Genomic DNA, 16,491 nt, shown 5'->3' with positions numbered 1-16,491 from the left:
GTTAGGGAGATTGGCCCAAGATGGTTGGCTGATAATTGTTTTCCTTACTGAGAGCTCATTGATTTTGTTAGCCATCAGTTTTGAGATGGTGGCATGTCTCAGCTATGGAGAAGGAATTGAACACCTCACGCAAACATAATCCAAAGGGGGTGAGAGAGAGAAAATTGAAGATGGTAGAACCACCAAGTCTTGCTGGGCTTTTTATAGCCCTCCCTTTCATTCAGGAATGCAGTGGGGAAACCACGAGCAGACTCATGCCCCACCAGCAAATCCCTCTCTCTGTTTATGGAGAGGAAGATCAGCAGAATGCTATGACCCCTGGGATGCCCATCCAGGAACCAAAGAATTACATTCTGAAAGTTAACAGTGACATTGTAAATTTGAACAGCTGTGGTTTAAGGCCCTTAAGAAAATAGGAAGGTGCCCTATACCAAGTCAACCCAATGGTCTATCTAACTCAATATCATCTACTCTAGACTGAATAGCTGTAGTTCTCCAATATTTCAGGCAGGGTTTATCCCAGTTGTTCTGCATGTAACGCAGTTGCTTTGCCACTGAACTATAGCCCTCCCCTGCTTCTAAGGTAGAGATATGGCTGATCAGTGAATTACTGCTGAGACGCCAGGCTTTCAAGGACCAATCAATACATCTGTGCACATGGAGCCTATAAATATGAGTCGTCGTCCCCCAAGCAAAAATTGGTGGGTTCAACTCCCACTGACTTTAATGACCGCTCCTACTACAAAGCAAACACAGGGTCTGAGAAACTACTAAAGAACTTTTGCTCACTTTGTGAGTAATCTGAAAATGAGCTAATATATTAAAATAGACACTTTAGCGTGTTAATTCATGAAGAGCTTTGTTATTGCCTCATCTGTCTTGGCTCTCCCAACTCCAAATATATGGCAAATCCTGAAGACTTTGGGGCATTTTGCTTGTTTCCCAGATTCATATCCCCCCTGTACATTCATGATGAGAAGCTCAGAGTGTTTTAGAATTAAAGATAATAAAGCATCGCTGATGTATCAAACTGCTGCTAGCATGATAGCCGAAATACAATAAAATGGGTTTTTTTATAAAAAAAAATACATAGAGGCTGTAAATCCTGCAGTCAGTAGAAAAAGAAAATTCCAAGTTCACAATGCATAAGTTCATTATTCATAAATGCCCTCCTAAATCAAAGAGTATGTACCTATTCTTTTTATAGAGATAAATAAAGCTCTTTCGGACAGTCTGTATGAGTGTCTTGTCCATGGTGCTGAAAGGTTTTTCCAAAGCCTTGCTATACAGAAGATCAGCAGGAGATGGACAGCTCCATTTCCCCCAATTCTTAACTAGGAGGAGCTAGCAGGGGAAGGCTCCATAAACGGAGCTATTTCTGCAAGTCCCTGCACCAGGCACAGAATCAACCATGTGAGGACACAGTATCGTCTTCCATGCAAGGAAAGATTAACCCATTGGCAGGAATCTATCAGCAAACTATTCCACTTAAATTATTTGAGTGAGACTCACGCTTTCTAACTTACAGCTATACTTCATGATCATATAATGTAGTTGGCAAGAGTCTGACTTGCTTTTGCACGTTGGAATAATGTAGTGTCAGGTTTTCTGCTAATGAACAAGTGCTGTGCATCATCCTAAATTGTCTCAGTGAAATATGCCATATACATATACATATATATATATATTTGAGGCAAACCAAGATAACAACTTCTTCCAAAGCAACATTGTTAAGCCAAAGATTTTGATGACAAGAAGTCTTTCCTTTTATCTCATCTTCTCTCTTTTTTCTAAATACAACCATTTCCTTAATACTGGCTGAAATATAGCTGGTGGCCAATAAATATTGTTTCCCACGGTTAACCAGAGTTAATGATTTGCTGTGAATGTACAGATCTCACCTGCCTTGTGTGCAGAAGCAACAAACCCAAATCCCTGGCTTAATGTTACCTTCAAACTGGGTATCATAATTTGTTTCACTCCAAACAAACCCTGAAGAATAAATCAAGAGCAAACTCTGGCTACAGATTTAGGTTTGATTGGAAAGAAACAAATTATGCTGCTAAGCCAGGGATCATGGTTTGTTTCTCCCACACACCAGTGGGAAGGATCAAAGCATGCAGGGATTGGCATGGCTTACTGTGATGTACAAACCAGGACCATGTTTCTGTATTTCAGTAAAGTGTTGTAATGAAGGACTGATATAAATGAGTTTGTTCCAGATGTTGCAAAGAACCAATGTGACTCCTTTTAGCACAAACCAATGCTGATTTTAAACAATTACTATTGAGTGATAAATTGTCGACTATTAAGGAACAGCAGCTAGCAGATTACAAACATAAAATAGCAAGTGGTATGCGATTACAAAATATGGGCTATCAAATATTGATAATTAAATATGAAACATAGTTTTTTTTAATATCTCACTTCAAGTCTCAAATTCTTATTTCCCCCCCTTTAAATTACCAAACTAGTCATGCTTCATGACTGGCATTTGTTTCACGTTATTATATAAGTCATTTATAACATATACAGTTGAAGGAGAAGCCAGAAATTATGTATGTTTCTGAAAGAAACCTACAGCAAATTGAATTCCTTTCTTACTGAGATCAGAAGCTATGATTGACAATGTTTTACAGGAGTCACGTGAATTTATATTTATCAAATGGCCTGCATCAGCTTATATTCTGGCTAGTTATCCAATAGTTTTTTTCCTTAAGCATAGCTTTAAAAACAAGCCTAAATCCCTCCTTGGTATCCTGAAAATCACAGATTCCAAACTCTTGGACAAAAAACTCTTGAGGGGAAAAAAGACCAAGAAAACATGATATTAAAAAAGGAAAGAAAAATACACAGTGCCAATAAACACTGTCAACTCACATTGATAATACAATATCAAGCAGTACTTCCATCCAAGATTGTACTTATAAGTCGATAAAAGCCCTCCAGATGTCCAAACAGGTATCCAACTATAGTAGAACTGTAATTGCACGACAGCATGAAAATCCCAATCACTTACTCTCCATCAACATTACAAAAATATTTCAGGTAACAGCGCAGAGAAAACACAATTTAGTTACATTTTCAGATCCTATCTAGCTATAAATTAAAAGCTGGTCCAAAGTGCTGGTTATTGAGTGTAAGACAGCTCTCGAACCAATCTTTGTTTGCTTTTTTGGCGTGGGTGAGTCACCTACGCCAAAAAAGCAGACAAAGAGTGGTTCGAGAGCTGTCTTACACTCAATGCCCATTCCATCACAATACACTTCCTGCCAGGTGAATAATTGGTGATCTTTAAGGAATATCTATGTCCTGAGAGACAATGACTCTTTTCCTGCTTCATTTCCCTTTTAACAATAGAGAAGGAAGGTCCATCTTCAAAGTTAACTTGCACACTGGCTGGTCACTTCAAGTAACAGTAATGACTGCTCACCTTGCCCACCAAAGGTAAAGGTAAAGGGACCCCTGGCCGACTCTGGGGTTGCAGCACTCATCTCACTCATCTCACTTTATTGGCCAAGGGAGCTGGCATACAGCTTCCAGGTCATGTGGCCAGCATGACTAAGCCACTTCTGCGAACCAGAGCAGTGCACAGGAACGCTGTTTACCTTCCTAGCGGAGTGGTACCTATTTATCTACTTGCACTTTGAGGTGCTTTCGAACTGCTAGGTTGGCAGGAGCAGGGACCGAGCGACAGGAGCTCACCCCGTCATGGGGATTCGAACCGCCGACCTTCTGATTGGCAAGTCCTAGGCTCTGTGGTTTAACCCACAGCGCCACCCGCATCCCTTATCACCCACCCTACCCTCTCTCTAACTGTTTTAAGGTTGTTGCAGGTTAACCTTTTCCTTTTCAGGTCCGTGGGCATTGCTGCAGTCGCACGATGGTTGCTGTTTCCCAGATTCTGCAGGTTTTGCCTTCCCCATAGCAATTGTCACAACTTTGGTGATTTTAGGCCTTGGGTGGTATTCTTTAGGCCATCAACGGAATGGAGGGGTAGCGTGGTTATGCACCCCTCGTGCAGTGCTGTTAGCAGGGCCCCGTTAAAGGGGTTTTCGCAGGGAATCACTGGCCACGAGTGCTCGGTGTATGGTCAAACTCTCAGAACTTGAGGGGGGCAGCTGCGTAAACATCCATTTTGCAGTCTCCCCCATATTTCCTGCCTCACCCTTGCCCAGCCTCAGTCCCCAATTGGGGGCTAAGAGGGATAACCGCCCAGTGCCTAAGCCAAGGTTTCCTACATCTGAAATTTAATAAAGTTGTGGCCTAATTTTAATCCTACTGCGTTGTGTCTTGTTTTTCCTGGCCTTGGCTCCCAGGGGGGTGAGGGGTCTGTGGCTAGGCACACAAAGCCCAACCCATTGGTCTGGCTGATCAAGAGATTTGAAGTAAAATTCACCTCTAAAGCATGGAGGAAGAGAGGGGGGATGGAGAGAGGATTGGAGAAGAGAATACCTATCATGGTTCCAATCCTGTTGTAATTGAATGGACATTCATACTTCCAAAATTATAAGTTCAAGCCCAGCAAATTATTATCAATGAAGAGTCGAAAGAGAAGTTAGGAGTTTTTTTATCATCTGGTTTCTTTTCTGTATTGACTGTCTTTTAATGCCTCTGTCTCTCTATGTTTACCAGTTAAAATACCTCTTTTGGGTATGAACTCCTAGAAGAAGCAGAGGGTGGATAACCAGGGGTGGCTGGAACTCACAGTGCCTGGGGGCTGGGCTGATGGCTGTTAGAACCATTCATACGCCCACTTTTAAAAAGCAGGGTGGTACAAATCCCCTTCTCTAGATGAGCAAGCTGATAGCACTTCCTACTCATTTTTCAGCCTTTTACCCTACAAATGCTAAGCAGTGTACTGACAGGGACTAATTTTAAGAGTCTAAGGTAATGTTGCAATTGATGAAATCTCTACTGAAGCCAAGATGGTTTCAGATTTCTTTGAATCTGGGTACATGCCATCTTTAGGAAATCAACAGAAAGCCAACAGTATCTCCACATTCCAGGAAAACTGTACGACAAAATTACTGATAAGGAAATATTTATCGGGTTGGGGAGGTGGGGAGTTTGGAAGACATCCAGGCTTCAGCAGACGCTTACACGTCATTCTGCTCTAACCTAGAAAGCAGAATGTTACATGATGATTTGTTGTAATAAACCGGTCGGATTTTATTTATAATTCACAAGGGGCACAGCCCAGCCAAGCTGACACATTTAAGGGCCATTAATTTCAGCAGGAAATCCATGTGACTTAAAATTTGGCCGGATCCTACCCAAGGTGTTTATCAGCAGAAGTCAACCCATTCTGTTTCAGCCTCTACATTTTTCATGCCAGTGCACTTTTAATCAGGGTTAGGACGCGGGTGGCACTGTGGGTTAAACCACAGAGCCTAGGACTTGCCGATCAGAAGGTCGGCAGTTCGAATCCCTTCAATGGGGTGAGCGCCTGTTGCTCAATCCCTGCTCCTGCCAACCTAGAAGTTCGAAAGCACGTCAAAGTGCAAGTAGATAAATAGGTATCGCTCGGGCGGGAAGGTAAATGGTGTTTCCGTGCGCTGCTCTGGTTCGCCAGAAGTGGCTTAGTCATGCTGGCCACGTGACCCGGAAGCTGTACGCCGGCTCCCTTGGCCAATAAAGCAAGATGAGCATCGCAACCCCAGAGTCGTCCGCGACTGGACCTAACAGTCAGGGGTCCCTTTACCTTTAGGGTTGAGATTGAAACTAAGCTAAATGGACACAGGCAGAAGTATGATAGAGGTATAATGTTGTAGTCCAATGGAGAGAGAGAGAGAGAGAGAGAGAGAGAGAGAGAGAGAGAGAGAGATGGGGCGTGGAAAAGTTGCCTCACTGGTAGTCTCTCCCAGCCCCCTCAAGAAAGTGCTTTCACCTTTTCTTTTTTTAAAAAAACAACACATATAAATCTTAAGCCCTTGCAGACAAGTTTTCTTTTTTATATTGGGTGTGGCCATGGTCAAATGCTGGCAGCTTCTAGGAGTCACAGGTGAAAGCTGAGTGCAGGGTGTGGACCAAAGGTGGGCAAACTCCCCCAGAAGGAGCACAATGTGTCCCCAACAAGAGATACTACCCCTCCCTTAACACTAAATAAAAGGTTTAAATGAAATGAAATGAAACTAAAAAGAAGGTTTAAGCAGAGGCTTCTAAACTGAGGTTGGATGGCCATCTGTCATGGATGCTTTAGCTGAGATTTCTGCATTGCAGGGCGTTGGACTAGATGACCCTTGGGTACCCTCTACAATTCTATGATTCTGGGTTTTTTTAAAATAATAACAACTGCCACACAGGTGCTTTCACAGAATCTGTGACATGTCAACCCAGCTCCTGTGAAATCTGTACAGAATTTAACTAGAGCTAAATGTGCTGGAGAACATGATTCAGCAGGAACATTAAATATTCCATTGCTTGTCAACCCGGAACACAACTTTAACATTAAATGTTCTCTTCTCATTGAATCTTGCCATGCTCTCTGACATTTGTTTACTTATGTGTTCATTGGTGAATTACATGATTTCCAAAAAAAAAGAAAAGAAAAAAGTGAAACACTTTTGGCATAAAAGTTTGTCAGCAAAAAAGAAAAAAACGAAGAAGAAAAAGAATATTTTAATGATTAATCAGCTGCTGCTATTCTGAGTTATGTCAAAGAAACAAACCTTTGCACACTGCCATACAATCACGATTAAATCATAATATGAGTTCTTTCTAGTTCAGCAGAAAGGTACCTTTACTACAAAAATGGACAATACAAGGCTAGATACTATCTCCCCAAATCAGAGTCTTTTATTCAATCTGCTTCTTAGGAGCTTTAAAAACTGTTCACCTTTTTGAGTTTGGACAAAGAAGCAACAAAAATGGCCCAACACCCAACTTGGATTTCAAAGGTTTTCTTTCTAGGGCTTTCATTGAATTTTCCTTCCATTCCAAATGTGAACACAAAGTAAACCCTATCTTATGCATGGTAGTTTTCCAACATTCCTAGTTTACAAGGTTGCTTCATTCATTTACATGGCAGCAACCCCAGGTCTGCTGCTGGATCTTCATTCAACAAGAATCAGCTGCCCCATTCCACACCTGAAGTGGTCTTCCACTGTTTCATCTTGGTCCATTATGTCCATCCATGATTCTGCTGTCAAAGCTTTCCACCTTCCTCATCACTCAAGATCATATAAAGCCCATCCTTAAATTCCTGCTTTGGCTTCCTGTTCGTAATGATATTTTGCACAAGTGTATTGTTCTTACCTTTAGAGTCCTCATCTCTCTGCGCTTGTATCCCAACAAACCTTCACTTATCCAGCTTCACCACCCTTAGCTGTCCAAATGCTCCCTGAAACTCCTCCATCTTTTCTCCCTGGCTGCCTAGGATCCACTCCTAGAATACACCTAGGAAGCCAACTACCTTCACTTCCTCCAGATCCCTCCTCAAAGCTCTTCTTTTTCTGCAAAGCCTTTGGAACAAACCCCTATTCACAATACCCTACTACTGCATCTAAGACTGCAGTCCTGTGCACACCCGGCCGGCAATAAGGCTTAGTGGGACTGACTTTCAAGGAGACGTGCCTAGGATTGCATTGTCAGTCACATGTAGCTAAAATAAGTACATGCACTTGAAATAATTGCACATCCTTCTCCTGTTTACCCTACCTAAATTTCCTTCCTCTGCCTCTGCTGTTCCGCTTGGGTCTCTTTTGAGGTTGTAAGCCCCTTGGAGTAGGGCCTACCAAGCCTACAGAGTACAGGGATGGTGTTATAACCCGGGCTTGCCATCAAACATACACCTTCGCCTCTCAAGCGGACATACCTGTACTAGACAAAGTGTTTCCAAACACATGCTTGTATCATTTACACACATTTCTCCTTAAGGTGTAAACCTATAACTGTAATTGTTGAAGCAGCCCAAATATCCACTATCTGCCCCATGTTGGACCAGGGTGGACAACCTTTTCTCCTTTTAAGGGTCACCATCTTTCCGGGGGGGTGTGCGGGTGGCGCTGTGGTCTAAACCACTGTGCCTCTTGGGCTTGCCGATCAGAAGGTTGGCGGTTTGAATCCCTGCGACGGGGTGAGCTCCCGTTGCTTGGTCCCAGCTCCTGCCAACCTACATAGCAGTTCGAAAGCATGCCAGTGGAAGTAGATAAATTGGTACCACTGTGGTGGGAAGGTAAACGGTGTTTCCATTTGCTGCTCTGGTTTCGGTGTTCCATTGCGCCAGAAGCGGCTTAGTCATGCTGGTCACATGACCCGGAAAAACTGTCTGCGGACAAACGCCGGCTCCCTCGGCCTGTAAAGCGAGATGAGCGCCGCAACCCCAGAGTCATCTCCGACTGGACTTAACTGTCAGGGGTCTTTTACCTTTACCTTTTTATCTTTCAGGGGCTGCAAGCCAGCTGTGGGTGGGGTCAAAGCCAGCAGTGGGTAGGGTTAGGAACTGAAAATGGATCAAATCACCCCTTTCCCCCTCTCTTTCTGCCAGCCCTCCTCCACCCCATGCCTAGCAGGTCACTGGTGAGGAACAGGTCACTCTTCCCACAGGTTTGAACAAATTGCTTGCAGGGGGATTTTGACAGAGAACACCCATGCGCCATACTTTACAGAGAGCATTCCTCTATATGGAAGCACCTTCCTCTGCATAGGAGACAACTCCGAGGAGCTAAGGTCCCTTTGCCCACCACCCAATAAAAATTTTGAGGGGGGCAGGGTGGCCCCCAAAGTTGATGGGCATTGCCATTCAATTGGTGTGTGTGCATCGCGTCCTGTGATTGATTATGTGGGGTGGGCCTTACCTGCCACTCCAATATTTTATTCAAGATGGCACCCCTGCTGCCCAGTGTGACCCAATTTAAATATATACTTAAGTGAAGGCAGAACTTGTCCATCAGCAGTTATCATTAGGAGAGAAGATGAGCAAGTAGACAAGTCACCTGGTCACAGTCTTCTCCACTCTGGTGAGATGTATTTAAATTATAGCAATTATTTCTAAAATAGTTATAAAGGGCAGCCCATGAAAATTATATGCGAATCTCTGCCCTTTATAACTATTTTTATGTTATCCATTTACTCTTTTTCTTTATGTTGTTGGTGATGGCTGCCCTACTTTGAAATTAGGCAGACCGTCATGTGTGCAATCTTTTAGTCACAGGAATCCCACCCCAATCTAGAGTCATCTCAGTGTGAATCCTGTGTAGCAATACTCCTATTTATCTGAACCACTGACTCTCCAACCATCAAATGGCCCCTGAGGGTACCTCTCAATTATATGACTTTATGTGCCTCAGATAGATAATGTGACATATAATCATTTATGGGACCCTAAAATTGGCATTTATTCCAGAAAGATTAACAGCCTCTTTCTCAGGTGAGTATGAAATCTGCACAAGATGTAAAATAGATGAGATCATGCATTTTAGCAGGCCAGCTATGGTTTGTGGGACACATCATTGTGGAGCCAGAAGCTGATACATCTGTTCATTCAACACTTCTGGGGCTGATTCTCAGTCATGTAGGGACTCTAGTTGCTTATTAATGCAAATGTTTGCTTCACTTTAGAGACAAAAAAGTTATCATTTTGAGTGTGTGTGTGTGTGTGTGTGTGTGTGTGTGTAAAGGACCTCTGGATGGTTAAGTCTAGTTGAATTTGACTTTGGGGTGCAGCGTTCATTTCTGCTTTCAGGCCAAGGGAGCTGGCGTTTGTCCTCAGACAGCTTTCCGGGTCATGTGGCCAGCATGACTAAACCGCTTCTGGTGCGACTGGACTTAACTGTGTGTGTACACCTTTTTAGCCTTCTAAACATTTTTAAGATACGTGGCCGGGGGACAGACTAGCAGGAAGCAATTCCTTTGAGTTCTTGGGTCAGTAGAACATCATATAACTCAAAGACCTTAAGCTCTTTAAGCCCCATGTGTGCTATTCAATAAGCAAACATGCATGTTTGAAGCAATTAAATAGTTGGGATGAGAGAAAATATTCTAAACATTACATGTAGTTGTCTGATTTTGTTCCACATATAGGCAAAAGAACTGTTTTAGGGTTGCGGTCTTAAACTCACTTACTTGACAGCAACCCCCACTGATTATAGTGAGACTTAGTTTTGAACAACATGCATAAGTTCATACTGTGCCTAAGCAGTTGGGTCCAGTATACTTTTTGATTCCTCCCCATCCCTTTGAATTGTAGTCTCCTATGCCATCAGGACTGGCCCTACCATTGGACAGTGTGGGGCAGCTTCCTCGGGTATCCAATCATGAGAGCCAGGGAGTGGCAGCAAGTTGCTGGGGGGCAGAGATGTGTTTGTGGCCTGACCTGGCCTGCATTCCCTAAGCTAGTCTGTTGCTCTCTATGGAAGCATAATGCCCCATCGCCAGTGTTGGAAATAAAATCCAGCTACCAGTCTGGTCATCTTATTGTCCTTGGATTCAGGCAGCAAAATATCTCAGACTAGTCCTGCATCCAGTATCACATAATCTCCCTCAAAAGGACTTTGCCATGTGACATGGAGAGCTGCTGTTCAAGAACCATAAATCCAAAAGCTCTCTTTATGTCTAACTTGGGCTACGGTTCTTTGGAGCTGAGCTAGAAAAAATTGGCTGCCTTTAATCTTCTTGGTAAAGTTTTCTACTGTAACTCAAAAGTTTCCAGAACCTTATGCCAACCAAAGTGGATCAAGTAAAAGCTATCATCTCACAAAAACACATGCAAAACATCTATGTGATTTCTGATCAGACAATATCTGTGCATGCACGCTGGAGAGAAATGTATAAAAGAGACAAGAAAACCATCGTGTCGCTGGTTGAGTGTCATGTTTTCATAAGGTTAACTTCATCTATGCTTCGTGTTCTTCAACAGACCTCAGAGCAGCCCAACTCTACTGAAAAGATGTCTAAAATAAGCAGGAACTGATAGTGCCAAGTTGCTTCCCATTATGACTGCACTGGGTAACAGCATATCTGGAAATTACCGGCATAGATGCCAGCGTAGGTGTATCACATGTCTAAACTAAGCACTTAAAGAAAGAAGCACAATGTTTTCACAGAACAAGCCGCAGCAAAGTCTTTGCTCAGTGCTGGTTGCATAGTAGCCTCCGAAATAACTCCATCGCCTCATCCTACATTTTGACACATGCCCGTTTCCAGAAACAAGGAAGAGCTGCAGCCAGCCCTCAACACTTTGTCATGGAAGCACAGGGGAGGCGGAGTGTTGCTTGATCCTGTGGGACTTTTTGCACCTCCTATGTCACAAATGCAACCCACAAATCTGGCCATGGGTTGACTCAAAGTTCAGCCACCCAACCTGCTAAATCAGAAAAATGAACAAGTATAATTAATGCAGCGGCGAGGGCAGCAATTAAGCGAAGCCAGGATGAGCGGCTGCTACAAAATCTGGAGGTCCCCATGTATTGGACGAGAGCTAAAAAAATTGAGGGGGCATAAATGCGAGCTAAAGAAGGGGGCGTTCCACTTTCTGCTGCTACCGCCTGCAAAGGATGGGGCTTTCGATGTGAACGTTGTTGCCAAGATCATCAGATGCAGGTGCAAGATTTATTTTAAAAAACCAAAAAACCCTCCCATAGCCTCACTGCCGGAGTGTGCGGGTGTGTTTTTAATCAGAAGCAGCAGCTGCATTTGCTCTCCTTTGACAGAATGCCAAGCGATTGCTGCCCCCAAAGTGGCAGGATCCAGGCAACCAACTCTCAACTTCTCTCCTACCACCATGTACACAATCTGCAGATGAGGTTGGGCGGGGGGGGGGTGGGGAGGAATGGGGGCCCAGCTGCTAAATCCCTGTTTTCTCTGCTTAATGTGGCAGAAATCAGAGAGGGGCAGGGGAGAGGAGGTAGCCGAAACTGGCAGGGAGGAAGGTTCCCCGGAGCCGCCTTGCCACTGCTGGATCGCCAAGGATGTGAACTCGGAGGAGGAGACCAAACTTCCTCCCTGCTCATGTTAAGCATGTAGCGGAATTTTGATTGACAAGCTGCCACCGAAATCCAAAACAGGACCCAGGAAACTGGTCTGAGCAGCTGTGCTAGAACCAGTGGGTGGCTGTGGCGTTTCTAAGCATCGAAGGAGCAGCTTTGGGTGCCACAATCTGGAATGTGGTTCTCTTTCTTTTGTAGGAGGGGGGATGTAAAGAATCAGAAGGCTCTCCCTTCCTTTTCTCCCCCCCCCCTTCCCCATCCAAGTGATCAGATATAGCAGAGCTGGAGGAGGGAAATGGGTTCAACATGGTTTGTGGAAGGCACACAACAAGAGAAAATCAACCATCATCATTACTTTGTTTTTGTTTTGGTTTGGAAAGGCACAGAAGCATACCTAGGCGAATTTCCCCCACAGACAAGACACACAGGCAGACTCAGCACAGACAGCAGGGACCGTACACAGTAACCATACCCCCAAATCCAGGACGCAGCCTGTTGTCATAACCATCCAGGAGACGGTCCAGGATGCGCGTGAAATTCTCCGGCCATAATTTCTCCTCCTTTTTCAGCTGTCCCGGGAGCACGGTGAGGCTACAAGGGAGTGGGGGGGGGTGGAAGCACAAAAGCATTTTAGTGGGAAAGAGGCAAGAAGAAAGGAGAGGCGGGGAGAGAGAGGTGGCAGCTTTGATTTAGCCCTCGCCAACTCACCTTCTTCCTCTCTCTCTCCCCTTCCCAAATCCGGGGCATCAAGTAAGGGGTGCCAGGGAATTGGACGGAGGGGTGGGATGGGGATGCTGCCCTGCTACTCACCAGGTCGTCAGGCACAGGAAGTGTAGGAAGGTGACAGACAGACCCCAAGGCATCGCGATCGCTGGCTCCTTGGCAGAAACCATCTTTGCTTGCCATACTTTAAGCCTGGTAGCACGTTCCCCCGTCACTAAACGCCTTGTCCAGGGATCACACAGCCGCGAAAAGGAGGAGAGGCGGGGTGGGGGGTGGAGAGAGAGAGAGAGAGAGAGAGAGAGAGAGAGAGAGAGAGACGGAGAAGAAGAGGAGCGGGGTGGAGTGGAGAGGAGGAGAGGGAGGGAAGCGAACCCACCACCACTGCCACCGGCGCACCCGCTCTTCCCAGCCACACGCTCGATGTGCCTGCTGCTTGCCTTGGAGAGCCAGCGAGGGAGCCTGGCAGACGCCAATCGACCAAAGCAGAGGAGGAGGTGAGGGGGCGAGCCTGGGCTGGGCTGGGGCCCCGATCCCCTGAGCCAAACCCCCGCCGCCCCGATCCTACATCGCGTCGGTTTCTCCCGTTGCCAAACGCGTGGCGCGCTCAGACGCAGGACGCGCGCAAGTTGCCTCCGCTCCCAAGTCCCTTTCCCTCCACTCCAGGGGGCAACAGGCTTCCAAACCCCACCTCTTCTTCTCCTTCTTCTTCTTTCTCCTGGCTGACTCCGCCCCGCTACTCCGCCCCAGGAGGATTTTTAATTTTTTATTTTATTTTGCAACATGGTTTCAGGGCCTCTCTTGTGGGTGTATGTTGTCCTTTCTCTCTCTAGCGAGAGTTGGGGCGGCAGCGAGTCCTCCGTCAAGAGGCCCGCCCCAGAACCTCGGGGCTCATATTCTCTGGAAATCTTAAGCGATGGCAATGACATATTGTTGATCCCGCACCTCTGAGCGTGTGCAGAGCGCCTTTTCTTCCAAGTGCTACGCCCTCCCACTTGGGAACATAAGGAGATGGTTTATAGCGAGGAGACTATTCGTTCTTCTGCCTCAGTATTGTCAACTGGAGACAATGAGTCTCTCTCAACCCTGACTGGAAATGTCTGGGATTGAACCCGGAACCTTTCGCATTGTGCTCTGCCTCTGAGCTACGCCACCATCAAGTCCGAAGGACTCCCTTTGCAAACCGGTTTAATTAAAGCTCCTCTTCTTCGCAACTGAAGACTTTCCAGAGATCCCATTTAGGCTTAAACATGAGTCTCCTTATTAAGTCTGTTCCCGTGGCCAAGTCATATGTCCTGAAACATAAGAAACACTCAGAAAAGAGTGGCTTTCGGCATATGCTTAGCATCTTCCCTTCACAAGCCATGGATACGAAATGACCAACTTTTATACACCTGGGATCAGTAGGAAAGACTTCCAAGCCCCACGCTTTAGACAGGCTTCAGACTCCTTAGAAAACGCAACCTGATCAGCAACAGCCACTACTAATCTTTCCTTCCTTAATGTGGATTAAAAACTGCTAGTAGTATCCCTCAAGAGCAATTTTTTTCCCCTATGGGAGAGAAGAGAGCACACACATAGCAATTGACAAGAAAAGTCATTTTGCAAATTCCAGCAAGGACCCTCATTCTCAAACACACACACACACAAACACACCCCTATCAACTGCCTGTGCAGACGCCTCTTTTTGCCTTCCCTTTCCTCCATCACAATGGCCCTCAGGGACCTTCACCCCCCCCCTTCCTGTCATTATCTAGCCTCATTGCCTACGGGCAACGCTACCACTTTCACTTCTGCTTCGAAACCCCACATCCCAGAATGACGCAGACTTGCTGTCACAGTTTCTCTCTAGCTATTCTGCTGTGCATGCCTCTGTCTCTCTTCCATCCCTTCCCAGATGTCCTGGCCGTGATCATGGTGATGAAGTCTTCATTTGTCTTGACTATCTTTTGGAGGGAGGGAGAGAGGGAGAGGGAGGCACCAAAAAAAGACAATGAAACCAGGGGAGAATAAAGAGCACATGTGCGCTCCTTTGATAGGAGAGGCTGGGTGACAAGGCGATTTCTTCCTACAGAGATCCTGGCATAAAATTAAAGAGGAGGGGGCTAGAGAAAGAGGAGCCCTCCCAGTGCACTGCGATGCTAAAAACAGTGCTCTCCCTACCAAATGCATATAATCCGGCTAATTATCCCTGGCCACTCAACAGAGAGATGTCAGCTTCAGAGAGGGTGGTAGTCAGATAAGTGCCTTTAGAACGGCACGATCAAGTCCAGGTTTTGGTGACCCAAATAATTTCCATCACACCAGCACCAAGGGATTAGGTGACTCTTCCTCAGATCCATTTTAGAAAGATTTCAGAGCTTGCTGGATTTCTCCTGGGAAATGTGCTTCATGCAAACAGTTTGAGCCAGCCAGACCCACAGCAGGGATTCTTGGATCCAAAGGCCATCCTATATTTAAATGTTATTTAAATACAGGTGTGGAGGTAGAACTTGAATAGTACAATCCTGTGCATGTCTACTCAGAAGTAAGCTCCACCGAGCCGACTAAGGCTAACCTTCCAGGTAGGTCTATAGAGAACTACAGCTTAAATGATTCATTTATCCCTGCATCACCAACCAGCAGAAATGAGCGTCTCATTACTTTTTTCTTTTCTTTTTTGCCTTTGAAACGGAATCTGATTATCTTCAATACTGTTGTACCCTTGAATTCTTCCAGATTGCACTTCAGATCTTGTTCCTCTAAAGGTGTCCTCCTGAGTCCTTTGGATAAAGAACGCACAGAGAGACTCTGTGATGCTGTACTTAAAATTTACTTCACTTTATTGTTCATTCAAAGGGCTTCCATCTAGATAAGCAACTCTTCAAAACAAAGGCCTGCTTGAGTTTGAGAAGACTGCAGGTTTATTTGCTCTGGCTGCATTTCTTCCTTCTTCTTCTTCTTCTTCTTCTTCGGAAATTCAGCTAGGTCCCATCTAGATTTGCTCTCTTTGCATACAGTATTCTGCGTGAATTCTATTACTGCTATATGGAAGTGTATCAGTATTATTCAAAACAGGAAAATGAGATTTACAGTCTCATAGTCCTGGATGCACATTAGTTTGGGGATCATCAACTGGAGGACCTATGGCCGAATCTGGCCTCCCTGTTCCTGCTCCAATGAAGAGGGGTGTGGAGAGAGCAGTGACTGGCAACAGGAATGATTAGCAGTTCACTCTGGGGCTTCTGCTGCACATCAAAATGTTATGGTAGATCTTGGAAAAGTTCAGAAAATGGGCAACTAAAATGACGGAAGGGCTGGGAAAACTTCCCTGTGTGGAAAAGTCTGAAGCTACAATATTTGGGGCTTATTAGTTTAGGGTGCTGGAGGAGACTCTTGAGAGTCCCATGGACTGCAAGAAGATCAAATGCATCCATTCTTAAGGAAATTAGCCCTGAGTGCTCACTGGAAGGACAGATTGTGAAGCTGAGGCTCCAATACTTTGGCCACCTCATGAGAAGAGAAGACTCCCTGGAAAAGACCCTGATGTTGGGAAAGATTGAGGGTACAAGGAGAAGGGGACGACAGAGGATGAGATGGTTGGACAGTGTTCTCGAAGCTAGCAGCATGAGTGTGACCAAACTGTGGGAGGCAGTGGAAGACAGAAGTGCCTGGCGTGCTCTGGTCCATGGGGTCACGAAGAGTTGGACACGACTAAATGACTAAACAACAACAACAATTAGTTTAGGGAAGGGAACGAATAACAGTGTATAAATTTACACATGGATGGTATGGAGAAGTTGATAAGGAGGTTTTTTCTTCTTCTCTCGTAATACCAGAACGTGGGACCATCCAGTGAAACTGA

At 45.2% G+C, this 16,491-nt stretch overlaps 1 protein-coding gene across 1 annotated transcript in view; it reads right to left on the bottom strand.

Moving 5' to 3' along the window:
- Positions 1 to 15,946, bottom strand: part of GABRA4 (gamma-aminobutyric acid type A receptor subunit alpha4) — a 60,733-nt gene extending 44,787 nt beyond the window's left edge. The window contains exons 1-2 of the mRNA XM_081020027.1: positions 12,738 to 15,946; positions 12,400 to 12,518 (exon numbers count right to left, since the gene is read on the bottom strand). Of these exons, the coding sequence (XP_080876153.1) occupies positions 12,400 to 12,518; positions 12,738 to 12,820 (202 nt within the window). The 5' untranslated portion in view covers positions 12,821 to 15,946. The remainder of the gene's footprint in view (positions 1 to 12,399; positions 12,519 to 12,737) is intronic.
- Between the last annotated feature and the right edge of the window lie 545 nt (positions 15,947 to 16,491).

Source organism: Podarcis pityusensis, assembly GCF_964106645.2.
Source record: "Podarcis pityusensis genome assembly, chromosome: 9".
Taxonomy (NCBI): Eukaryota; Metazoa; Chordata; class Lepidosauria; order Squamata; family Lacertidae; genus Podarcis; species Podarcis pityusensis.
The sequence above is the reverse complement of the archived record's forward strand: the minus strand, read 5'-3'. Positions and strand labels throughout refer to the sequence as shown.